Source organism: Tasmannia lanceolata, unplaced genomic scaffold (genome assembly GCF_043159265.1).
Source record: "Tasmannia lanceolata isolate RefF3 unplaced genomic scaffold, GAP_Taslan_0.1 ptg000006l, whole genome shotgun sequence".
Lineage (NCBI taxonomy): Eukaryota > Viridiplantae > Streptophyta > Magnoliopsida > Canellales > Winteraceae > Tasmannia > Tasmannia lanceolata.
The window spans coordinates 14,196,316-14,224,302 of NW_027518683.1; the positions used below are offsets into that span (position 1 = coordinate 14,196,316).

Consider the following 27,987-nt stretch of genomic DNA (forward strand, 5'->3'; position numbering starts at 1 on the left):
GGCCATAGTGGGCCACGTCCTGGATTGATCAGAACCGTCCACATGGACGGCCAAAAACTATATACTCTTATTTAATATTAAAATTACAAGATTGACATGATTTTTAATTCATAGGAGATTTAAAGCGATTCCTCTCAGTTGAACGGTTCAGATCACTCAGTAGTGGGACCCACTATGCTGTGGTGTGCGCGGAGCATTGTTTTAGATGAGGTAGGGCCCTATTGATGAAGCCCCCTATTTTTGGATGAATTTGGGAAGCGATATATCTCCCCCTTTTTTTACATGGGACAGCCCCTTCTTGCGTATTTATGAGTTATGAGTTGATGCCCACTCTCTTCCACTAAGTGGGCTGTCCCAAGTAAAAAAGGGGACGCAAATATATCATTTTTTCCATGAATTTTAGATAATGACAAGGGGAAAATCGTCATCGGAACCTTAATTATTAGCCTATTCCCGAATTGCAGGTCAAAAGCTCTTCAATTTAGGAGAAGCAACACCGTCTTGTCTTTATCAGAACATTGAACATTTCCTAAATAACGTGAAATTTAGAAGATTTTACAGTTTTACCTCGATCGAGGAGCCTATAAATGAAGGTTGGCGTTATTCGACTTTTTGAAACGGAAAGAGGCAGTTTAGTCATTTTTGTTAGCGTCTAATATAAAGAAAGATCCAAAACCTGGCTTCACTTCAGTTTTCGGGGTCAGAAAAACCTCGAGAGAGAGAGAGAAAGCGCCTTTCTCTCCTTTTTGAGCTGAAATTCAAGAAATCTCATTTTTGGATTCGCTTTTCCATGAATTCGAGCTTCCTATTCGAGACCTAGGGTTTCTAGGATGCTAAAACCAGGTAAGAGTCTTCATTCCTTGTTCTCACTTCACGATTCTCACTGTGATAGATAATCTAGGGTTTAAGAAATGGATTTCGTTTTAGTACACCTAAATTTCTACCTTTCCTGCTCTTTCATTACTAGAAACAAGTTCAGATTGTCCGTTTTGATTCCAAGCTCAGATTTCTGTTTTTGATTTTTTGTTATGGAAGTTTTGTTTTTTTTGTTTTTTTTTGTTTTAAATTTTGCTGATTGAAGAACCTTGGTTGCAGAAAATGGCGTTTTCTAGGGTTTCTATATTGCTTGAATTTTTGGTTTTGGCTGTTGATTTTAGTTGGAGGAGATTGCTTTCAGTGAATGGAAGGTTACGTTGTAGGGTTGAACTTTCAGTCAATTTATGGCTGCATGAGGTTTTTTTTGTTTTGTTTTGTTTCGTTTTTTGTTTTTTTAAGAAATGGTTGGAAATCTACTTTGTAGGATTGCTTATTTTTGTTTTTGATGTTATTTTGCTAGAAAACTTGGTTCTAGCAAAACTTTAGGGACTTTTGTAGAGTCTGTGAGGAACTAGTCTTCAGAAAGGCTGCTTTTTGAGGTTCTATTTTTGTACTTGAAATGGCAGTTTTGTCTTCATTTTCAGCTATTCTTCTGTTAATCCAAGTTGGGCACACTATTTTCCTTGAATTATTTGAGTCAACCTGCTTACTACTATTATTAGTATTAGACAAAACACTCTCAGATACTCCCATGTTGCTGTTTAAAAAAAATGTACAGGGCCTATAATCTTGCTTAGTTACCTCTTTTATAAAAAAAAATTGATGGATTGGATACCTACTTGTGAAATGAAATGGAAACATCTTTAGAGCCATAATGGAAACTGAGAAGCTTGTTGGCACCCAAATTGAAATCAAGGAGGAGTGAAAGCAGGATAATGGAAACTATGGACGTTACACCTTCCACATAAAACTACGGATGAAAAAACTATGAGCCGATGAAAGAACGCTTATATGCACAGCCACAATCTATGATTAATATCCAGCATCTAGGATAAACATATGCAACTTTCCTTGTGATATGTAATAATTTAGTACCTAACGCCGACTTGTTGATTTTTCTTTTCGTTGCAGAAGTGAGGAAGTTCCCATGTATCCCATTCCCAGCTAAATTTCGGCTTCCCATGAAGCTTGAGGTCTATCATATAGCTTATGAATGAGGTAGGCTGCATGCTATCATGGGATCTTTGAAAGTATCTATCAGAATTCCAGATTCTATTTGTTGTTTGTGATGCAATATGCCTTCATAGTGTAAGCATGTGAATGACAGTCTTTCTTTTTTTCTTCTTTCTTTACTCTTATAATTCTAAGGATTGGACTTTACTTTTGGTATTGATTTAATTCTCTTGCTAATAAATATGCTTGTACCAAAAAAATAAAACATAAACTAAATGAGCCTGTATTGCTTCCGTTATGTACATTGGTGCTCTGTGGCATATCTGTAAATAACAAATATTTAAGACCAAGGAACACAATGCGTGTCACAACCCAAAAGCATTTATATGCCATGCTGTATCATCTGACACAAAAATTGCGTTAGATGATGCAATCCATTATTTTAATCGAAGAGGAAACATTAAAACAATGTATACATCATAAGATGGTACTTAGCTGTATCTTATATAGTAAGACCAATAGACATGATGATACTTAGCTGTATCACTTTTTGGCATGAGTACCTGCGTCGTTCCAGTAAGTGGATTGTGCTTTCTGCCCGAAGTGAAGCGTCACTTTGCTAGTCATGATAGGGTTGGTCTATCATCCTTCATACCACAATTGCCACAACTTCTCTTTCTCTGTCTATTGCAAACAAGTTCATCTAGGAAATGAGTTTCTAAGGGAGAAGGCAGAGGGTGGGTGGTCTGTTAAGTGACCTGTGCTTGACCTTTCATTTAATGCCTTTCTGGGTTACGTAGGAAATCTCAACTCTGAAAAAAGAAAAGCAGTTGCGATTGGCTTCTCAAACAGCAATGAACTACCTCCTTGTTTGAGTAGATCAACCTGAAAATCATATATGTACATTTATTGGTATCTGCATCTGATTATAAAACTTTATTTTAACAAAATCATAGGTTTGCCAACATTATTGTCTAGCTGGTGGTTTCACATGCTTCTTTGGATCTCAAGTGATGTTTGAGATAGAAACTTTCTGCTGCCTTGTTTTTTTAGCTAGGCTTTTGAGATTAAAAGCTCAGTGTTTCATTCCTCAAGTAAATTCTGTAAAGTTATAATCACAGGTTCTTGTTTTTATGTAGGAGATTGTCATTGTCTCCAACATTTAGAGGTCGTTTTGCTGAACGAGGCAATACAGTTTTTTTTTGCTTTTTGGTTCAAGAGTTGGTTCTTGGTGCATTTCCTGCTGAACCAATCTTGTCGGAATGCATCATAATTCACAATAATAAATAATTTTATGATAGTCATGTGGTTTGGTCAGCAGTTTGTGTTAGGGGTGCATGTTTGGCAACTTCTGGCTTCACTATCGGTAGAAGATAGCCTGGGTCTTTGAATTTTGTGAACCATTTGTTACCTTTTTGTTGGTTGTTGATTTTCCTTCCAACTTTGACTGGAACTTATATTTCTAAAAGAATAACCTGGTTTGCTTCCAGTCAAATTTATGGTAAATGTGCTGAATGATTGCCTATATGAGATGGTATTACAAGGCTTTGATCCTTCTTTTTGATTCCTAAGGTTATGGTTTATTTTCAGTTTGAATGTATGTCCAAGCAAGTTATCTTATGATTTTTTTTAGAAATAGTGTTGTTACCTATCTCTTTTATTTGAAAAAAAATACATGTTCCTACAGCTCATTGTAAGTTGTTTGAAGTTTGAACCAATAAAAAAAGTTCTACATGAAAGAGATGGGTGGAAATACCTGCTCCCTTTTTGTTGGAGAGTTTCAGGTACTTCTCTCGAGCAAGGCAAATTGGAGAATTTGAACATATATTTTCCAGCAAGCTGTGTATCTGTCAGAACTGGAACATGGATGGTCTGATTATCATTCGGGCACAGATGGCCACCCTTCATGCAGCTTTTCTCTCCTGCTCCAGTATTCGATTTTTCCATCTCTTTTGCTCCCAAAATGATCGCAAAACCACCACGAGAATGATCTTTAAATGAGTTCAAAGCAAGCAATGAATTCTTCAAATAATCAATATCTTTGATAATTTTCTCATTTTCCACATTCCCACGTTGTATCTCATCCTTTAAGACAGAAACATGAATCAACCCATGCATCTCAAATTCACTAATTCTAAACATCTTTGTCAACTCCGATTCTCATCAGAAAATCCTTCTCTATTTCAGAACATTTTACAATTTTGGATTCTATCTCTCCTGTCCTCTGAACGTATGCCTTGATTTCCTGATTGACCTGGTCTACCATGTCCTTAAAACCTGATATTTTACAAAGACTGGCTCCCAAATTAGGGGTGCAACTCGGGTCGGGTTGAGGCCTACCCGACCTGACGCGAGGAACCCTTTTTTCCAACCCGAACCCGATCTGATTTCCAACCCGACGGGGTTCAACCCGGCCCGACCCGAGGAACCCTTTTTTCTGACCAGACCCGAGTTCAACCCGTCCCATAGAATAAAAAAATTCATAAAAAATGTCGGGTTGAACTCGGGTCGGGTTGCCCAAACCCTCAACCCGGGTTGGGAAAACCCAACCCGACCCGAAACCAACCCGACCCGCCCCGACCTTTTTTCGGGTTGAACCCGACCCGAGTTGCACCCCCATCCCAAATCCTCCATCCTTTCATGATGTCCTCCTCCCTCTACAATCACAATCGATTTTGAGCAAGTTATATTATGATGAAGGTTCTTTCTGACCTGTTTGTCAATGTTGTCTTGTTGCATATGTCCTTTTCTCATGTTTCTTTTGTTGTATCTTAATTTCCTGTATTTTTGCTCATCATAATTACAAATGCAACAAATATTGAAATTATCACATTGTTTTTGTGGAAACTGAAATCTATTTTAGTGAAGGAGCTCTATTGTTTTTTTTTCTTTCTTTGTTTCAAGAAGAATGATGACTGAGAGTCCGATGAGATTGGTGGGAAGAAATGGAGCCAGAGAGTGGCCTTCGTCTAATGAGCCCAGAACATTTATATCATCATCGACTAATATGGCAGAACAGGAGTTAGGGTTGCTTTTGACGGGCCATAGGCTTCCTGTAAATGGGAAGGATGTGGTCCCTAGTCGGAGTGGAAGTGCACCACCAAGCATGGAAGGATCGTTTGCAGCTATTGGGAACCTTATTGGTCAACAAAATTCCAGTGTGGAAGATAGATTGACGAACTTAAACAATGCGATTGAAAATTGTGGGTCTGAGGAGCAACTCCGTGCCGATCCGGCCTACTTAGCATACTACTGGTCTAATGTCAATTTGAATCCCAGGCTTCCTCCACCTCTTATCTCACAGGAGAACCGGCGTCTTGCTAACCATATTGGCGGTTTTGGGGATAATCGGAGGTTGACTTCTTTCGATGACGGCAACAGCGGCTCATTATTTTTATCTCGAGCTTCTCTCTCTACTCATAAAGAGGAGTCTGAGGATGAAAGATCACCTAGAGAGGCTTCTAGTGATTGGGCAGAAAGTAGTAGTGGGTTTCTGGCGGGAGAGTTCACAACCTTGACGACAGGTCGCCTCAAAAGTCTGGTGGATTTGATACAGGCAAGGAACTTAATCCTAAGACACTTAGATCACTCTGCTATCATTGTGTATGAGTTGTAATCTTGTACTTGTTATGGGTAAAAACGGTTATGCTGTAATACATTCATTCCCTTATTATAAACACAGGTTTCATACTTGGATATATAAAATTTGTTAGTGCATGTTTGGAAGAATGTGCTGCTTTTTTCAATTTTCAGCACATGTTTGTCGGGGTTATTATCTATGGTTCGTATTGTTTTTTAATGGGAAAATGCATTAAATAAGCAAGAAGACTGAGATGTTCCATGTAACCAGAAAAGAACAAAGGAAGAAAAAACAGACAGACAAACATGGAAACACACCTCCCTACCGCAAGGTGGAAGGAAGCCAAAAATCTCTAACATGGTTCATATTGTTTATCATTGCTAAATTGTTATTTACCAGTTGGCTTGAGGTTAACTACTACCAGTACTAGATGCATTGCATTGGAGTTGGCTTGCTAGTGCTATGCTGTGGATTGTCTACAGAAGCTTCTGGAATTTAAGCCAGAATCCTTCACCAATTAAAAATGGCAACCGATATTCCAACTACCATGTTTTGATAATGAGGCAAACTCACCTTGTCTTTTATTATTTAACCAGCTGTCAAAAGCTATTACAATTCCCAAAAAGCTCTCAGCAGCCAATTAAAAAGTAAAAGACAATGTGAGTTTGTCTAATTATCAAAACATGGTAGTGCAAATATCAGTGGCCTTAAAAGTTTACCTCTTTCTATGCTTTTAGTCTGTGAATATGCAGTTCCTATGTTGTATGATTGTTTCATATCCTCCAGGAAGACTTTCCACGAACTCCATCTCCATTATATAATCAGTCTCGCTTATCAAGTAATGCAGCAACAGACGAAGCAAGTGAACAAGATCCCAATGTCAACACTTCACATGATTCTTCCACCAGTGCGGCTAAAATACAGGAGTCGGACACGGCAACTGTGGGACCTACTCTGCGTGTGCATGACATTGGCTTACAAAGGGAATCAAACAGTGGGGATGTTCATTTGGATGATGAAGTCTTAAATAGTGGTGTGACTGGGTCAGATATTAGTAGCATTGAATCTGAAATGAAAAGTTTTAGTATATCTAACCTACCCAATTCTGAGGGGCGCAGAAATCAACAAGTGCGACAACATGCTCAACATAGTAATTTGCCACGGAACCAATTGTACCCACAAGGAAGCACTGTTTCCGAAGTTCAAGGTGCCCATTCTCAGATGATTTCTCAAGGAATAAACCATTTTTACAATGGTATGGATAATTTTACTTATGCCCACTCAAATTTTTCCTCAGTTGAGATGCAGCCAGTATTTCAGACGTCTGGAGTTACCCCTCCTTTGTATGCAACTGCTACTGCTTATATGGGTTCTGGAAATCCTTTTTACCCAAATTTGCAACCTTCAAGTGTTTTTGCTCCCCAGTATAGCATTGGTGGATATGCTTTGAATGCCCCACTTGTGCCACCATTTTTAGCTGGATATCCTTCTCATAGTGCTATTCCTATGGCTTTCAATAATCCTTCTGGTCCAAGCTTCAATGCTGGCTCTGCTGGTGGGTCCACCACTGCGGGAAATATTCCACCTGGAGCTGATTTACAACACCTGTACAAGTTTTATGGACAGCTAGGGCTAGCACCGCAGCCTTCTTTTACTGATCCTCTTTACATGCATTACTTTCAGCATCCTTCTGAGGATGCATACAGTGCTTCAGGTCAATATGATCCTTTGGCATCTAGGGTAGGTATCATAGGAAGCCAGAGTGCCTTTGATTCACCGAAAGGGGCTCACCCGGCTGCATATACAGCTGACCAGAAATCCCAGTATCCGAGAGGTCGAGCCCTAAGCATTCCAAGCCCAAGAAAAGTGGGGACCACAACTCCAAATTCATATGGAAGTGCCCCAAATATAGGTGGTATGATGCAATACCCAACCTCCCCTCTTGCAAGTCCACTTCTACCAGGTTCGCCAATGTCTGGAATGTGCTTTTCAGGAAGGAAAAATGAGAATTTCAGGTTTCCACTGGGCACTAATAGAGATTTAGGAACATATTCTGGATGGCAAGGACAAAGAGGAACTGAAAAGTTTGATGACTCAAAACAATATTCTTTTCTTGAGGAATTGAAATCCTGCAAAACCCGAAGATTTGAGCTGTCTGATATTGCGGGGCGTATTGTTGAGTTCAGGCAAGCTTCTAAATAACTGTTTTTTTATTTCATATCTATGAAATTGTATATTTGAAACATTATTTCTCTTGCAAGAAAAGTAATTGGTTGTGAATTTTTGGCATCAGTGCTGACCAACATGGGAGTCGGTTTATTCAGCAGAAGTTGGAAAATTGTAGTGCTGAAGAGAAGGCATCTGTTTTTGAAGAAGTCCTCCCTCATGCTCCAAAGTTGATGACTGACGTGTTTGGAAATTATGTTGTTCAAAAGGTATGGTTTTCCCAAACGAGACCTGCTCTCTTTCTTCGTTTTCTTAATATTCCATCTTGTATCTATGCTCTTCCTGTTCAGGCTTGGCTTTTGTATATTGTTTCTTGAAGACAGAATGTTTGGATAATTGATTCTATATGTCTACAGTTCTTTGAGCATGGAAGCCCTGAGCAAAGGAAAGAACTTGCTAATCAACTCGCTGGACATATTTTACCTTTGAGCCTTCAGATGTATGGGTGTCGTGTAATTCAGAAGGTATTATAACTTCTCGTAGCATATCTCTACACTTCTTTTTTACATTTCAACTGAATCAATAGGTTTTGAGACGCTTATGCACCTGAATTTGCATGATACTGAACTGCATTGCACCCGCCCTTTATGTAATAGGGATCCGTTGCTGACTTGCTGTGTATCAACCTTGATTTTTTAAATCCATTTCTGGAGTAACTCATGCAGTTTCCTTTGGTGATTGTTCCTCTCCTAGAGTCCAAGGCGACGTCGTTGACTGATAGGTATGCTTCTCCTTCAGATCCTGAGGATGAGCATCTTGGGCGCGAGGGAGGTGGGGCTTCAAGTTTTTAGGAAGATCTGTACTTGGCAGCTCACATGCGGTTTGGTAGCCGAGCGCCAAGGGCTTAGGTCAACACTTACATATTAGTCTGCCATATAGTGTTTAATATGTATAAAAAGGAAATGCCTTTAGAAAATCTGTTTTTATGGTTTCCCAATGGTTACATACTTCAAGATGATCAGCTTAGATGGATAACCATAGCAACTCATTTATAGTGCACCTGCAAAATGCACAATCTACTAGACCTGTCAAGATTTATTGAGTTGCTCTTCATTTCCTGGACAGTCAAGTTGCCCGCTTATCTTTTATTCAAACGGATAAAAATGCGATCACTTACACATCTGAATGGAAAAATATCCTTGAATTTTTTTGGGACGAGAAAAATGTAATCTAATTAATAGAACATCTTCACCTAGTCGGAAACAACCTTCTCTATAAATGTGTAGAGTACAAGAGGTTTCTCAGAGATGATCCATGTTACCCATTTGTTCTTTTGGAAACCCCACAATCCTTGCCTTTTTTGGAGAGGTTGAAAGTACTAAAACTCTGATTGCATTGCACCTAACCCATCTTCCAAAAGCAGTTCCAATTCAAGCACCACAAACAAGAAGAACTCGGCTGAAGAACTGATCCTTTTCCATAAAAAAGGGTCACCTACCTTGCTAAGCTACATTTTGCTTTTGTGAGAATCTTATGTCAATTAGGGGGAAATCAAGGAATTTTGGAAACTTAACATTATTTTTTGTCAGATTATTTTCGATATTGACAAACACGGGCTAGTTCTTTCCAATTGTATTCCTTTATAAGATCCTTATTGTGAACCACTTGTGTAGTTGCTTATCATCAACCACTGTGCCTTGTGTGTGGAGGCAGGGGAGTCAGTGGATCATATTTTTCTTCATTGCAGATTAGCTATATATGTATGGAGCTGAATCCTCTCCGTCAGTGGATCATATTTTTCTTCATTGCAGGTTAGCTAGATATGTATGGAGCCGAATCCTCAGGAGATTCAGTTTATCCTGGGTCTTCTCTTTACGGTTTGCTGACCTATTGGAGTGTTGGGAAGAAAGGGATGATCTTATGGAGTGTGGTCCTCTTGGCCACCAATTTGGGATATGTGGAAGGAAAGGAACACCTGTGCCTTCTTCAAAAGCTTGGTAAAAAGGTTGCATTTTATCTATGCTAAGGTGATTTCCTTAACCATTTTCTTGGTGAAGATCCTAGCATCTTTCGGGTTTATCTCAAATTATGAGCTCGTGTGCGGATGGAGAGAGATTTGTATGAGTGAAGAGTAGGTAGATGTCCCTTCCCCTTCATGGGCCCCTTGTGGTCCTGGGATGTTGAACCTAAATTTCTATTGGTCGAGTATGGATAACCCAAGGCCTGTGGGAGTTAGAGGAGTTCTCAGATATGAGAATGACGTCACCTGGTGGTCTTTCTTGGGTCCAATTGGGATCACTGATTCCAACGAAGCGGAGGGAGGGCGCTCTTAAAGGGCGTCGGGATCACAAAGAGCCGAAACCTTGGAAATTTGATCGTTGAGGGGGACTCCCTCAATGTCATCAGGTGGTTGGAGGATAGTAGTAACCCTCATCTTTGGAGATTTCTGCATTGGATTGATGAGATGCAAGATTGGGTTTCGGGCTTCCTCATTTCTTTCCGACACATTAGGAGATCCGCTAATAGTGATGTAGACAAATTAGTCCAGGCATGAGTTGATACGGCCGTTTGGCGATATTTGGATTTACCCCTCCTTGAGGGACATTATATTCTGCTATCTATATTTTCCGTTTTTAGTCTCGTTGTTCTGACCATCTTGGTCGTGGGGTTTCCCCTTCCCTTTTCGTAATAAAATTATCTACCATTCAAAGAGAACACTCACACATTGTTGTCATACTTAGAATGTTCCTATTGTTTCCCTTCCTCACTTGTTTTTATATTGATGTGTTTTTTTAATAAATATTCAAGGACCCAAAATCTGCTTGCCATTATGGTATTTTACTTTTATGATATTGTACCTGCTGTGAATCCTGAAGAGCAACTAATATTAGTTCTGATTGTGGGTCTCTACCAATCCAAACAAGGCATACATTGTTTTCCTTGAAGAACTATTGAGAGATTTAGAAAGACTTTTTGAACATATATGTGTGCATATATTAATAGATATTGCTTAGCCAGCTATTATGTTCTGTAACTCTAGATTTCTTATTGAAATATCACACTGATCATTATTGTATTTTCTACCAGTCAAAATTTAAGCAACAAAATTGTCAGTTTCTCATCTAATCAATTTGGTGCAGGCTCTTGAAGTTATTGAGCTTGATCAGAAAACTCAACTTGTCCTTGAACTAGATGGGCATGTTATGCAATGCGTACGCGATCAAAATGGAAACCATGTGATACAGAAATGCATCGAATGTGTGCCAACAGAGAAAATTGACTTTATCATGTCTGCTTTCCGTGGCCAAGTTGCGTCACTCTCCACTCATCCTTATGGTTGTCGTGTTATCCAGGTAAAATAAGGGGATAGGAAACGGTTGCAAGGGCTCCCCTTATAGTTTTGTCTTTTCTAATCCCGTGCATTTGATTTCTTCTCTCTCTCTCTCTCTATATCTTTTTATTTATTTTATTTACTATTATTTTTTGTGCGTGTGATAGAGAGTTTTGGAGCATTGTACTAATGAGAAGCAAAGTCAGTGCATCGTGGATGAGATCTTGCAGTCAGCTTGTTCTCTAGCCCAAGACCAGTATGGCAATTATGTTACCCAGGTGATGTCTTGTTTGCCTATTCTTGAGTGTGTTGTCTATTTGCCCTTTCCTTTTGATCCTTGCTAAGGTCAGCAATGTAAAAAAGTTTAAAAACTTGGACAAGGACATGGACTTGCCCAGTAGCTTTGATGGATTAAATTTTTGAGTTATCACATGTAGAGAATCTACTTCCACTGTCAGATTTTCTCCCATATGGCCAACTGGATCTCTAAGATCTCATAAATTTTCCACACCGCTGGCTGAACCAAGTATGCCCAATGCGCGCTGCCATCAAAGTTGAGCTTCATGGATCCATCAAGTGGTGAAGACTATGGAACCATCTCCTTTCATGCATCTAACCCACATTTGGACACCTTCAAACTTCATTGTCCCCAAAGCCCCAAGAAATCGCTAAAATCTTGTACCTAACCCACTTTTTTGTTCCTAACCTAGTTTCGACTACCTTTGGTCAAACTCCACGCTTCCCAAGAGCCCAAGAAACCAGTAACCTTTTGATGACATGCATTAGCTTTGAGATAGTTGAAAATTATTGTTAAAAGTTTTTTTTTTTTTCAATTCTTGTTTTGGGGCAAGACGAGTCTTCTTGATTTGGAGGTTGTTGCGAGCATGGTTTTAAATTTCGACCGAAATCTGAAATTTCGGATTTCGGTGGAGACCGAAACCGAAATTTCGATTAAATGCCATTATTTATTTTTAAAAAAGTGTTAAAATTTAGGCTGAAATTTCGAACCAAATTACAAAATTTCGGTCCGACATTTTGGATTTCGCCGAAATTTCTATTTTCGGTGGGGTCCGAAACGGTTGCCGAAACCGAAATTTTAAACCATGGTTGCGAGTGAGAATTGACTTGGGGAGGTTTTTTAACATATACATTATAATTTAGCATGTTGCCGTTTGTGCTTTCACAAAAATCTATGTAAAAACTTCTTGTTTACAGTTTTATCGTTGTTCAGTTTTAATTAAAGTAATCATTCAAAAAAAATTAACTTTAAACTAACTGCGTTTTTTAACGGCAATTGATTGTATTAAAGAGAAGAAAAAGCAGGGAACCCTGCGATTGAGATAAGCAATTACATAAGACTATATCATAATCAATTACAGAGAGAACCCAAGAAGCTCAAGGAGGAAGATAATCATACCGTTCTAAACTCTCCTTATATACCCCAGCCCTTGCCAGTCTATCGGCCTCCGTATTTGCCGACCTCTAAGATGCTGGAAGGAGATAGATGAGAATGCTACTTGGTCTTGAATCTTGTCAAACCATTGGACAAATCTCCAAAGGAAGGTATGACTCCACTTCCACCGCCTGACGACATTAATTGAGTCTCCCTCCACAACCACCTGATCCATCATATTTGCTTCTAGGAGCTTAATGCCTTGGACTACAGCTCCAACCAGTGCCTCATTGGAGGCTGCAATTGAGTCTCCTTCCACAACCACGCGAAAAATCCTACTTTTAAAAGTCTCAAGGACTTTTATTTAAGGATATACATATATCATGTTGTGCATGACATAATTTCTTATCGGTGCTTGTGCATTTCTGTAATCAAGTCAGTTTCAGAAATGAACGGTCTTGTTAAATAGAGGAGAATGAGATATGAGATAAGAGTGTTAAAGAGTTAATCACCCTCACATAAATATCACACACACACACACACACACACACACACACATATAAGTACGAGATTATGATAGTAGTGAAATGACTGGTATATCCTCAATATAGCGCAATACATCTACGACCCCCTCAAGCTAGAATGTATATGTCATACGTTCCCAGCTTGTTACAAATATCATTTAACTTAGCTGATCCCGGTTTAGTGAACACATCTGCCAGTTGATCTCCCGATCGGGTGAAGACAATGCCGTCTTTCTGAATCCTCTGATAAAGAAGTGGCAGCCCACTTCGATGTGGTTAGTTTGCTCATGAAAGATTGGAACTGTAGCGACATGGATTGCAGCCTTAGTGCCACAATGTAACTGTGCTGGAGATGAAGATAAAATACCCATTTCTGATAAAAGAGAGCTCAACCAAGTCAGCTCTCAACATGTATGTGCCATGGCTTGGTATTATGCTTCTACACATGATCTAGCTACAACATCTTGCTTCGTACTTCGCCGTGACACCAAGTTACCTCCAACAAATGTGCAATATCCAGTGATTGCCTCTTATCTGCTGGAGATCCTGCCCAATCCGCGTCAGTAAACCCTTCTAGCTTCACATGGCCATGTTTCTTGAAAACAAACCTTTCCCTATGGTACCTTTCAACTATATAATGATCTGAATCACTGCTGCCCAATGAGAAATGCATGGCGAACTCATGAATTGGCTGACCACTCCTACTGCAAGCGAGGTGTCAAGATGAGTAATGGTCAGATAGATTAACTTCCCAACCAACCTTCTGTATTTACCTGGGTCATCTAATAAGTCTCCTTGATCTTGAAGAAGCTATACATTCAGGTCCATAGGTTTAGCAGCAGGTTTTACTCTCAATGAGCATGTCTTCTCTAATATATCCAACACATTTCCTCCGCGATAAAGAAAGTCCACTTGATGCAAGAGAATACCTAATTTAAGGAAAATTCTACACTCCTAATGGGATTCAGACTTTAGGACAGTTTAGGGCTTTAGCGGAACTAAAGAACACTTAACAACTAACATAGGGCTGAATTAACGCCTAATTAATCTATGGACGTTAGCAATAATGAGACCTAAATAGCATAAATAATTGTAAAGATCATAATTAAGCATGAACTAAACCTTATACAAATCAATCAAAGTGATAAAGATTTGTAAGATGAATTGATAATAGAAGGATTAGTCCGAAACTGCAACCAATTAAAAGAACTAAAAGATAATGTAAGACCTATCAATTAGATCTAACAAAAGCATGAGAAATTAATAATAATCAATGAAGAAAAAAATGTCCAGCAGCAGGAATTGGGTCAAAACAGTCCAAATTTAAGCCGTAGGGGTATTTTGGTAAGTTCTGCAAATCTGGAAATTGAAGGAAAGCTTTCCAGATCTTAGGTAAGGGTTTAGATAGGTAAAAGAAAGGCAATTCTAGGGTTTATGTTCTGATTTGATGGTAGGTTTAGGCTATGGATCTTTAAAAAGGGTTTCCGGGTTTGAAAAGAGTAAGAATTTGCAATAGGGTTCAAAAAGGTTTGCAAGTTGAGATTCTTGTGAGTTTTAGATGAGGTTTAATCACTAAAACAATCTCTCAAAATCTCAAAACAAGATCTTGAAGAACAAGGGAGATCTATGGACTATGGATTTTGGGTTTTTCTAGTTTTAGGGTTTAAGAACAAAGAAAATATAAAATCTGATTTACTAACCTTGTTTGTGCTGATTTTATTGAAGAAATAGAAGAGAATACGTGAGAGGAGATGAGAGAAGATGGTTCCAAACCACAAGAAGAAGGGAGAAGAAGAAAGCCCAAATTTCTGGCTTCAAGCAAAACATCAATTCTATTCAATATGCAACAAGTCCTTTACATTGCTTTCATAAGATATATTTATAAGAAAATAAATCTTAGAAGATAACTTAAACCTAATCAACTAATCTCAACCATTCATCTAATCCAATGTAAATTAAATAAAGTTAAAAACTTACCTAAAATAGTAATCCCGTAATAGACCTATACCACTTCCTAAAAACACTCATAACTTGCTCAAATCGCATCCAAACATGTGATCTTGGGCTCATTAGATGGGTAATTGAAAAACCTTTCTAATAATACCAAAAATACACCAAACGGATGAGATTCGATGCCTAAAAAGTAGAGTACAAATAAAATAATGAAAATAGAAGATAAATAATAAAAAAAGAGGCCCATGTCTGTGGTCTATGCTAGAGTCTCCACCATCAGTCTCGTCCACGTCTGCGCTTGTAAACCTTGAATTCACGCCCATTGTTGATGTCCTCATCACCACTACGAGAGTAGGTGACCTCAATCCCAAGAAAATACTTGAGACGACCCAGGTCTATAATGGAAACTCTTTCTGAAGGAAAGTCTCTAGCTTATGTATGCATGTCCTATCATTCACTGTAATGACAATATCATCCACATACACGATCAAAAATATATATCTAGCATCCGACTAGTAACTAAAAACAGAATGATCAACTACACACTGCTTCATGCTGAAGCTCAAGACCGTATCACTGAATTTCCCAAACCATGCTTGAGGTTGCTTAAGATTTAAATGGCTTTGCGAAGATAACAAACTGATGAGCCAATCTCCCCCTGAGCAACATACGTCGGTGGTTGCTCCATATACACCTCCCCAGTAAGATCACCGTGTAAGAACGCTTTTTTAACATCCAACTGATATAATGGCCAACCTCGATTAACAGCTATGGAAATCAATACTCGAACGGGAAATCAGTACTCGAACCGAAGGTATCTTGGCCACAGGGGAGAAGGTCTATGTGTAGTCTACTCCAAACGTCTGAGTATACCCCTTCGCAACAAGAGGCGCCTTAAGGTGCTCAACGGTCCCATCTGGTAAATACTTAATGGTGAACACCCAACAACATCCAACAGGCTGAGCTCCAGATGGGAGAGAAACTAATTGCCACGTGTCGTTTGAGTGAAGAGCAGCCATATCAGCATCCATGGCAACATGCCACCCAGGATGAGCGAGAGCATATGAAACAAACTTGGGCACGGTGATAGTAGACAAACTAGAAACATATGAACGAAAGGGGTGTGAGATACAATTTTATTTTAATGGTTAGGCGGGTGAGATACGATCATAAGAAACAAACTGAGAAATAGGATGAGTGATAGTACGAGATCGAGTGCGTGAAGCAATAGGCAAATCAGGAAGTAGAACTAGAGAGGTCAGCAGGTGGCTAATTACCTGCAGGCGATCTGTCAGACCGGTGAGTAGGATGGTCGAGTGGAGAGGATGCATCTGTAGTAGGATGCACAATCCGACAAGGCCACGTGTATGCTGCTGAGAAGTAGGAGCCTCTAGATAAGCAGACAGTAACTAAAGAGGCAATTCGAACTCACCCACAAGATCGGTAACAGAGTCGAAAAAATAAGGAATAGACTCAAAGAATGTAACATCAGTGGAAATGAAAGTTCTCTTCAAGAGAGGACTCTAACACTTGTAACCTTTCTGGGCACGGGAATAACCTAGAAAGATATACTTTTCCGCATGAGGATCCAACTTGTCAAGACTAGGAGCCAACTTTTGAACAAAGTATGTACAACCAAAGACACGTGGGACCAAGGGAAAAGGGGTACCCAACAGATATAACACAGAAAATGGCGTCTGATCAGATAAGACGGAGGAAGGGAGATGAATCCCCAAGAAACATGCTGTGAGAACCGCATCGCCCCAGTACATTTGAGTACTTTCATCTGAAACAGAAGTGTCCGAGTCATATCTAAAAGATATTGGATTTTCCATGAGAATCAAGAGGTATAGGGACAAGAACACTGGTGGGTAATACCATGAGAATCAAGAAACTGCTTAAACCGATTACACATAGAGAAGTACTCCATGGCATTATCAGTAGACAAGCAGTTAATTGAACACTTAAATTGAAATGAAATTTCTGAATAGAAAGTACGTAATGCATTAAAAACTTCAGAACAATCTTTGATAAGAAACAACCATGTAACCCTTGAGTAGTCATCAACAAAAATAACAAAATATCGAAAACCATGTAAAGACAAAGTTCTAGAGGGACCCCATACATCAGAATGTACTAGCTCAAATGGACGAGAAACACGATCAACAACTTGAGAAGGGAAAGACACCCGATGAAGTTTACCCAACTCACACGACTCACAAGTAAAGGACTAAACATGACTAGACACTACATCAGATTTCTAAAGCTTCTCAACAGTCAGCAGAGGATTGGCCTAAGCGATAATGCCACTGATATGCATCAACAGAGCTCCGCAGGGCAACACCATCACTGCCCTACTCAAAATAATACATGCCATCGATCTCACGGCCCGAATCAATCCTCTTCCCAGTCTTCAGATCCTGAAATACACAATAAGAGGGGGAAAAAGGAAACATAACAATTTAGATATTTAGTTAACTAACTAACGGAGAGTAAATTAAAAGGAAACTTCGGAACACAAAGAACAAAAGATAAAGTGGAGCCAGTGGGTTGAGACTACACAGTAGGGTTAGGGTTTGGGTTTGGGCTTGAAAGAAGAATGAGGGAGGGGCGACAGCAAGAGGCTATGGGGTGAGGGGCTGCTAGGGTTTTAGACTAAGTTTGGTTGGGGCAGCAGCAAGAGTGTATGGGGTGAGGGGCGGTGGCCTAGAGTAGTGAAGGATAGTAGTGGCAATGTCAATGGGAGGAGGGAGGGGCGGCAATTTCAGTGAAAGGAGAAAGGGGCGGCAACTTGCATGGGGTATGGTGGTGGCTTGTAAGGGTGGTCCATAGGGCATGGTAACCCTAGGGCTCTAATACTACGTTGAAGAGAGAAGGAGAGTGAGAGAAGAGTGTGAGAGTTAATCACCTACAAATATAATATATATAGGGATTTGCTAGCGTCCATCGCAGAAGGTATTTCACGGATGGTCTGTTGCATCTGACAGCAGCCACTGATGCTCACTTTTCAGCAAATTGTCTTCATTCACAAGGTGGATGCCGTCAAATGCAACAGACCATCCGCAAAATGCCTTCTGCGATGGACGCTAGCAAATCCCACACACACACACACACACACACACACAATATTAGGGTATACTAGTGACATGACTAGTATACCCTCAATATAGAACAATATATCTAACATGTCTTACTCGAGTTGTCAAGTCATTCTACATTGTTCATGCATGGAAGCTCAATTTTTGGGGTGGTGCTTGTTCATAACCTCGCTTATGCATGAGGTCTCAATTTTTGGGAGTGGCGCTTTTGTGCTATCTTCTCAATGTATGGATGCAATATTTTAAATTTTGCTTTCAGTCTCGGTCGGCATGGAAACGGATACTTCAGTTTCAATTGGAAATTTCGTTGGAAATCTTGTAAAATTATGGAAGGGAAATGATATCAGCACAACCATGTTTTTATAATTTCACTAACCCAATGTTTATTATTTAAAGAGTTGTCACTGCCCATCTTGGTTTCTGTGTGTGTTTGGGGATGGAAACAGAACCATTTCGGTTGTTTCATGTAATTTTCAGTGGAAATTTATAACTCAGGGTGCATGCCCTCTAAATTGACCGTTTTTTTACAATGATCTTTTCTGCCGCTCGTGTTACTAATAATTCCAATTCGAGACTTTGAATCCTCACAACTGCATCAATACCCTTGTTTATTTTGATCCTTATGCGTAAGGCCTCCAGTTGTTTATTGGATGAAAAACATCAATCCTCATATGAAAAAAGCTTAGCTTTACAAAGAATAGGTGATAGGGAACAATCATGATATGTTGTTTCCTTTTGCATAGTTTTGTGAAAATAGCTGGACTTTCTCATTCCTACTGTCCCAAGTGCTTTAGATCACGTTTTGTTTTTGGGATGTCTAAATCTAGCATCACCTGGTGCTGGAGACATAAAATTGAATTTTCTCTTATATCCTGTGAAACTCCCAGTTACTCCAAAAGCTTAAGCTGGTGGAGATAGTGTTATTTATTCTTTTATACTTTAACACTCCCCCTCACGTTGGCCCCTCTTTCTTTAGGTTGGCCTACACGTGGCATATGTGGCTCCACTTTTGGGTTGACCATTGCATGTGGATTTTTGCTATCCCCGGGAGGTTTGAACTCAGGACCTTTGGCTTTGATACCATGTGACACAAGCAGTTACTCCAAAGGCTTAAGCTGATGGAGATGGCGTCATTTATTCTTTTATACTTTAACATATCCAATGAGCTTGGTGGAAATTAGTGGAGTTCAACATTGGTTATTGCTATTCCAACTCTCTATGTATTGGACTAGATACGCGTGATAATACGACATTGGGCATTTTTTGCAACTAATGCATGCATTAATTTTCATGTTGGTCTTGCTTGCATGTCTTCAGCATATTTCAGTACCGAGATTTTCTTTATTCTGCTAATATAAAAGGGCTCATCATAGGTAAAACCATGTTACAAGTATTGTGTGCATCACACACACACATATTTAATGGTTTGTGTGCATCATACTTTTCGGGCAAATATTTCTTTGATTCTTTCCAACTCGAACTCTGTCATTAGGCATTGCTCCGTACCTCTTTTCTTTATTTTTAATAAATTTTGCTTCTTATTGCCTATAAAAATATCTGAATTCGATTTTTTTCCCAAAAAAAAAATGTCTTGTTTTCCATCGGGCCTTCTGTTGTGATATTTGAATGGTCTCGGACATTCAATTTGTTCACTGGATCTGAAATTCTAATATGATTATACTGGTTGCAGCATGTTTTAGAGCGAGGAAAACCCCATGAAAGAAGCCAAATTATAATGAAAATGGCTGGGCAAATTGTACAGATGAGTCAGCATAAATTTGCATCCAATGTTATTGAGAAGTGTTTGGAGCATGGTGATGCTGCAGAACGGGAATTTTTGATTGAGGAAATTGTTGGACAAACAGAAGGAAACGATAACTTACTGGTATGTTGTAATAAAAAGCATTGTATGTTGTAATAAAAAGCATTGTTTGCTTTTAAATAGAACATTTACCTGTATTATTATTCTTCTAGTGCTCTTAAAGTTTGATACTTGATTCTATTTTCTATTTAGTAATCTCAAGTTACTCTCAGTTATCCTTGTCACCATAAGAGAAAATGCTAATGTAATTTATCGGATGTACAGTCTCTTTCCAATTATGTAGTCTTAGTGATTAATGGAAGTTAGACGAATCTTGGTTTTAAATTTCTATCAAAACCGACACGAAACAAACAAAATATTTCCGTTCCCATCCCCACCGAAATGCATACTGAAATCGAACACATCGAAATCAAATTTGTCAGTCTATTAGTGTTATACTCTATCAGTATATGTTACATAATTATATTTATATGTTCCTGAGCTCGAGCTCAGATAAGTTACATAATTCATAATTATATGAATTGCATGTGACATGTGGTGTATGTATTATGTATAAATATTTATATGGATTACATGTGAAATGTGGCATGTACTGAATTTGACAGTGCATGTCACTAGGTGTTTGATGTTGTTAAACCATTATGGATGGATTTTTTGCTTCTGTGACAGTTTTTTTTACTGTGTATTTATGCTTATTTTTGCATTTCTTAAATTTCATCTTAAAATTCTATCATTTGCATGTCTACATAGGTTTGCATATTTTATAGGATTTCCACCAAAATTTTCAAAAGAAACCGAAAACTTTACATTTCCATGGAGACCGAAATTTAAAGCATTGGATATGGTGAGTGTGGCTGCGAGAACGAAATTTGCTTTTGAATTTAGAGTCCTTTCATAATTTGATTACATTGAAAAAGGTTGTCGCTGGTTTTCTCATTGAAATAGGTTATCATTTTCGTGAGTCTGTTGGAATGCTTTATGCATGCATGTAGTCAGCCCTATTGAAAAATTCAGATCTGGATTTCCTTGCCTCCAGCCTAGCTTTGTCAGTTTGGAATTCTGTGCGTAGAATTGGACAATTCCGTTTGTACTTAATATCATTTTCCTAAGTCTGCTGGGATACTATTACACATGCACGTAGTCAGCCCTATTGAAAAATTCTGATCCGTTTTATTTTTTTGCTTGGGTAATGTGGGGTTTGGCAGAACCCTACCTGTGATTAATTGGAAAAAGATTACTGTCTTTTGTAGCACATTCCTATCAAATCATTAGATACAATGCTTTGGAGAGAGGAGGCCTAGGAGGGGATAGAATCAGGGGGGGATAGCCGACCCTTTGCATGGACAATCGAATTTGGATAAAAAATTCGCAGCTGTGGGTAGAATTGGACCACTCATGTTTTTCTTAGTTTGTTGACTATTAACAATACATGCTTAAATTTTATATAATTGATAAAATATGCTGATTGGATATATATTAATCTTTATTTGACTAAATTATATGTACGTCAAGTCGTCAACATTCAAAAGTCAGATAACTTGCAGCATATTTCATACGCACCTGGACCAAATTCAGATAGCTAGCAATAATTACGTGGACAGTTCTTCCTAGAGTACCCAGTAACTAAAATTTGATTTCCATGTTAGTTGTTAAAATTTTTAGATGGGCATCGGGTCTATAGAATTTATTGAAGCCCTTTTCAAATCTTCTATTTGAATGACAAATCTTCTATCCCCTTTGTAAACTCTAAACCTGATTCCCTCTATAAAACGGTTAGAGCATTATGCCCAGTGCCCTAGCATTGCCCTATATTTACTTGCAATGACCATAGCCCAAAGATGATCCCCCTTCTCCCCGAACTGCCACAGCCATTTCCCAAGTAAAGCATCATTCATTTCCTTCAGCCTCCTTATCCCAAAGCCTCCGGCCTTCATAGGCTTGCAAACCTCCTTCCAGCTGACCAGATGAAGTTTTTGTTTCTCGCCCGATCCTCCCCAAAGGAATCTTTTTTTATATCTGCTCTATTCTCTTGATGGCACTCTTTGGACACTTAAAGATTGATAATTGATGAATTGGAATATTTTCCAGCACCGCTTTAATGAGGGTTATTCTTCCACCTAGAGAGACCAGATTACGCTTCCATGTGTCTAATCTCTTCTCTACTCTCACAATTGGATCTCATTCCCTTTTTCTCGGCCAACCTATACACGTAGGGAGGCCAAGATATTTTGTTGGAAGCGGTCTACCATACATCCGAGAAGGCCAACCATTCCTTCAGTCTCTTGAGTATCCAAGCTCACTGCATGTCTCCAAACCCATTCTCCTCATTAAGTAGTCTAAAGTCCAGACAATCCAATTCCACCCGGTCGTAAGCTTTCTCCATGTCCAACTTATAAATGATGCCCTTTTCCTTGTTTGGCGTGGTGTTAACTACCACATTTGCAACACTGTCTAGGATTTGTCTTCACTGTCTAGGATTCAGCCAAGACTTTGTATAAACATCCAACTAGACTAATTGGGTGAAAATCCCCTAGGCTCACTGCACCCTTTACCTTGGGGAGGAGCGCTATAAATGTGACTCCGGTTCCTCCACGGATATCTCGTAATCCTTCTTCCTGTTCTCACAGTCTTTCACATCTTTACCCCCATGACTAGGGTTCAGTGTATTTTCCTAGTGAGAGCGACAACTGAAGCAAAAACTTGCTATCTGAAGTTCATAACTTGCAGTTGCTGCACTTCCAATTACCTCGCTGCAGAGGTTGGTCCTCGAATTTTGTCATCAATCTGTGTTACAGAAATACAGACTTATTCTTGCAGAGGATGAAAAATCCAAGATCCGCCATCCTTATGTTTACAGAGATACACACTTCATGATTGGACGATGAAGCTATTATTATTAAGATATGGAGATAATGTTGAGATAAATGTAACTGATTTAGAAAGGTCACCTGGAATTGGACAACAGATCTAGCTTTGCTTCAAACCTTGATAACTACTAATTATGGTAACCTGGGGCCCAAGTTTCAGCTCATTTTTTCATAGGTAAGTTTCTTCTCCTACATCGCTCAAAAATAATTTCATTTTGGACTTGCAGTTTATACTGGTTAAATAAATTATTTTCTTGTTGTTCTGACTGTATTGCTGTCCATGTTTTCATTCTTGAGTATATATGTTTGGATAAATTCGCAACCTCTGCCCCAATATTGAAGCAGTGGTTTCTTTGTGTTAACAAACCAACTTCTCCAAAAGCTTAAGCTGTTGGAGAAAGGCGTTATTTATCTTTTATACTTTAACACTCCCTCGCACGTGTGTGGCCCACTCGGCAAACACGTGGCACATGTGGTCCCCGCATGTGGATTTTTGCTATCTAGGAGGTTTGAACTCTCGAGACCTTTGGCTTTGATACCATGACTAACCAACTTTACCATTCAAAAAAATATATATTGTTGAAATCTTGTCCCTATCATTTATTAATAAATTTTTGTTAATTTTCAAAAAAAAAAACAGAGAGATTTTAGGGGATTATGCTAGTATCTAGTATTGTATAATACTTCCTTGGAACTTGTTTTTGTGAACTTAATTCATGCCTTGCATTTATGTTCTAGACCATGATGAAGGATCAGTTTGCAAATTATGTGGTCCAGAAGATTCTTGAAACATGTACGAATAAGCAACATGAAATATTGCTTAATCGCATAAGAGTTCACCTACAAGCATTGAAGAAATACACATATGGGAAGCACATTGTTGCTCGGTTCGAACAACTCTCTGGTGAAGGTGTGTATCTGCTCTATTCTTCTGAAAGTTATACACATTTTTTAACATCTTGGCTTGGATATAGATACTACTAAGTGTTGTCGGTTGTTGCTATTCAATGTTAGCTCCCAATTGATCTTATCCTTGTTTGATAAGTGACGCATTTGAAATGTTTTTGTATGTTGTTTGCTTCATGATTCTTTCATGTATATTGTATTCTACCAGTATTAATTTGAATGTGGAATTAATTGAATCTTTCTCTGGTGCACCTATATGAATAGGAACTTGCATTGGCGGCTGCCATGATCATTTTTTTCATGCCATGAATGCAAATACTGTAAGCCTAAGCTTGCCATGATACTATGTATGTTTCTAGTTAGTAAAAGGACAAGTGTAGTTGATACTTATGAAGTGCATTTTCCTATACAGTTTTGCTTGGTGACACGTCGTGTCATATTTTTTGCAAGACAAACTTGACATATTTGACTATGATACCTGAATAGCTATGTAGGCCCAAACTATCATGTCCAACACAATGCAATACCAATACTTATACCGGAGAAGGTTTTGAATTTCGGTTTCAGTCGCCAAAGAAACGTTTCGGTTTTGGTTAGAAATTTCGGTGGAAATCCTTTCAAATCACAAATACATATGGAAACGTATGCAAATGATAGAATTTAAAGATGAAACTTCCGGAAATGCTATAATAAGCATAAATACACACTTAGAAACCATCACATAAGCAAGAAAACCATCAATAATGATTTAAAAACATCGAACACCTAGTCACATGCACTGTCGCGCATGTCTATCCTTTTAAACCACAAATACATATGGAATCGTATGCAAATGATAGAATTTAAAGATGAAACTTCTGGAAATGCTATAATAAGCATAAATACACACTTAGAAACCTTCACATAAGCAAGAAAACCATCAATAATGATTTAAAAACATCGAACACCTAGTCACATGCACTGTCACGCATGTCTGATAATTTAATATCCTACCAAATTTCACATGCAATTCATATAAATATTTATACATAATACATGCGCCATATTTCGCATTCAATTGATATAAATATAATTATGTACTACATACTGATCTAGTATACCACTATCACACTTACAATTTTGGTCTATGCATTTCTTTCATTTCGGTTTCGGTGGGGATGGAAACAGAAACGTTTCGTGTCGGTTTCTTTGGAAATTTAAAACCTCATGATACCAGGTACTTGATGGATACTTTTGTTAGTTAAAAAAAACTATCGTGTTTCAAACATGTCGTTCTCATATTATCATAAAAAAAAAAGCCAGTCTCATCCATCATGCCTTTTGCTTTAATATTGTTGCATATTTGCAATTAGCCAATTATATGTTTGAGTATGGGTCATTTATTATTAATGACATCTTCTAAGTTAAATTTAATTAAGTCTACAGGTAGATGTATTTCTATTTGAAGGTCGTAAAGATTTTCTTGAATGGTCGATGCTTCGTTCTTGGGTCAGGTCTTGGCTACGTTACTGCCAGTGGTACTACATTACGGCGTTGTCACCTGTGGTAACATTTGCTGAGTTGTTCAATGGTCCAGTCGTGAGTCAACACTGGAACTTGAAATATTACTTAGAAATATAACTTAATAAAAAAAGGACCAGCGTAGTTGATAAGTATGAAGTGCATTTTCCTATACAGTTTTTCTTGGTGACACGTTGTGTCATATTTCTTTCAAGACAAACATGACATCTGTGCCTATGATACCCGAAAAATTGGGTTCGCCCAAACTATCATGTCCAACACAATATAATTGCTATACCGATACTTATACCAGATACTGAATGGATACTTTTGTTGGTTAAAACAACTAGCATGATACAAACGTCTTTCTCATCAAATCAACTATCATGCGTTTTGCTTTATTATTGTTGCATATTTGCAATTATATATTCGAGTAAGGTTCATGTTTGATACTATTTTATATTTATTATTAACGACGCCGTCAAAGTTAATTTTAATTTAAGTTATATTTCTAATTAGCAAAAGGACTTTGATACTATTTCAAAATTATTATTAATGACGCCCTCAAAGTTAATTTTAATTTAAGTTATATTTCTAATTAGCAAAAGGACCAGTGTAGTTGATACGTATGAAGTGCATTTTGCTATACAGTTTTGCTTGGTGACACGTTATGTCATATTTCTTGCAAGACAAACTTGACATCTATGGCTATGATACCCGAATAACTGTGTAGGCCCAAACTATCATGTCCAACACAATGCAATACCGATCACTGATCTATCCAAGCAACAATCTTAATCTTTAAATTGAAATGCAATTTCATATTCCCTTACACCAGAGGGGCTGTTTTTCGGGTTGCTATTGGATGTGTGGCAGCCACTAATGACACTCCTCTCTCTTCATTTTACACTCTTCTAATTAGCAGTTAAACATCGTTACAATACTAAAAAACCTACAAACAGCCAATAAAAAAAGTTATATATATATATATATGAGAGAACATTTCCTACACACTTGTGTAGGTAAGTTACCTACACACTTGTGTAGGCAAGTTACCTACACACTAGCTTAAAATACAGTGGGGGGCCACATTGTTTGGGTGATCCAAACCATTCATTTGAATGATCCTCACATAGATAGGGTGTCCACAAAAAATCAGATCCATAGGATCATCCTAACCATTCAAACTATGGAGGCAAAAAATGGACTAATTTCTGAAGGTTTATACACGTCCATTTTACCTCCACAAATCGTAGGGTTGGGATGATCCTATGGATCTGATATTTTGTGGACACCCTATCTATGTGATGACCATTCAAATGAATTGTTTGGATCACCCAAACAATGTGGGCCCCCAATGTATTTTAAGCTAGTGTGTAGGAAATGTTCTATATATATATATATATATATATATATGGGAAAACTGTTTGTGAGCTCAAGCTCATATATATGTGTGTGTGTCTATTTTTTCTTAAATGAGAACAACCCCCCCCCCCAACACCCACCAAGAAACTCTCTCTCTAGCATGCTAAGGGGGAGATGGAGGCAGAAGAGAGGGCTTCTGTTCTGAGCCTTTTCGGCTTTCTGAGGTTGATTTGAGAGAGAGAGAGAGTTGATGAACTAAAGGGTTGAGGTCTGCCGGTGTTGGGATTTAAGAAGCGTGTTGCGTAATTAGGCCGGATTCAATGGAAGAGGGACAAGGGAGATTATGGTGGGAGAGGAGAGAGAAAATGAGATAGTAGTGTCACCTAGGTAAGATGGTATTTTTTTTCATTTACTATAAAAATAGTTTCAAGTGTTAGTAAGACAGAGACTTCTGACTTCTGTGCTGGACTTGAGTCTCTCTGTCGGTCTTTCCATTTCAAATTGCATCCAAATAGCTGTTGTTTTTGTATGGCACTTTCCTATGTAGCATTTTTTAGCTGATTACTACCATGCCCTAATCGTTGAATTGTTCCAATTGTTTCAGAAATCACCAGTTCAGAATCATGAGTATAAAAGGCGTTTCTCAGTACCCACCAGTATCATACCAGTGGGTGAAAACTATCGTATGAAACACCCACTGCCTCTTTTCCAGCATTGGAAAAGCACAACGTAGTGAGCGATTCCCTCCCAAATCCAATTTCTTTGAAGAGGCTGTGAAGTTCCTGAGATATCTGCAGGCCATGCTTCTTCTGTAGTAGTTCTGTTACTGTAAAGTTAGTATATATGTATTATATGTATCTCTTAGAATTGTATATTGTATATGTATAGAACTTGGGTATTGTAGATTGCTTTGTAATAGAAATATATTGTGCAAGTGTCATGGATCTCTGTGAGAAAGTAGAGAGGGGCATTTGCCTCTCCGGTAGAATATTGTTGTTCTCTGACACTCTTGTTGATTCAGCTCACCCATCACCACTATGGGCCCAATTTTTCTCGTATGATCTGAACCATTCAAATGGCGGTTCTTAGAGTTTGATGGGCTGTTTTAATTCGTCGAGGCCGTTGATCTGACCATCGTAACTGTTCAATCAGTGGACCTTTCTTTGAATGTGACCATTAATCTTTTTCTTCTTAACCATCCAATGCCATTGGTTGGAAGATTCAGATCACTTGATTTATAGCATTCCGCTCTGCACAAATCCTTTCCCAACTTCTTTTTTTGAATGAGATTGGAATATAATTCTTCACAAAAGCCATACTTTTCTCAAATGGAATGACATTAAATGTCATATGGCCGGGTTGATTGTGTTATTACTGAAACTTGGTGGACTCTGCATGGGAAGCCTCGTGATTAATTACTGAACTTTTGAATGGGCGAGTTGATTACAAACTCGGTTGAGCCAATTTCACATAAAATTGGGTCACATTAAATA

At 38.5% G+C, this 27,987-nt stretch overlaps 1 protein-coding gene across 4 annotated transcripts; it reads left to right on the forward strand.

The window, feature by feature from the left end:
- The first annotated feature begins 617 nt into the window (after window positions 1-617).
- Window positions 618-27,500, forward strand: LOC143879820 (pumilio homolog 5-like). Of its 4 annotated transcripts, XM_077382431.1 has the most exons (12): window positions 619-843; window positions 1,948-2,034; window positions 4,894-5,545; window positions 6,356-6,776; window positions 6,867-7,755; window positions 7,863-8,004; window positions 8,152-8,259; window positions 10,876-11,088; window positions 11,234-11,344; window positions 19,725-19,919; window positions 23,462-23,633; window positions 27,099-27,500. In XM_077382431.1, the coding sequence occupies exons 2-12, from the start codon at window positions 2,030-2,032 to the stop codon at window positions 27,119-27,121; spliced, it is 2,931 nt and encodes a 976-aa protein (XP_077238546.1). In that variant the 5' UTR covers window positions 619-843; window positions 1,948-2,029; the 3' UTR covers window positions 27,122-27,500. The 4 variants fall into 4 exon arrangements, with proteins under 4 accessions (XP_077238545.1, XP_077238546.1, XP_077238543.1 ...); XM_077382430.1 differs by lacking the exon at window positions 27,099-27,500 and adding an exon at window positions 25,055-25,284 and having other exon boundaries at window positions 618-843; window positions 6,356-7,755; XM_077382428.1 differs by having other exon boundaries at window positions 6,356-7,755.
- Window positions 27,501-27,987: the final 487 nt, after the last annotated feature.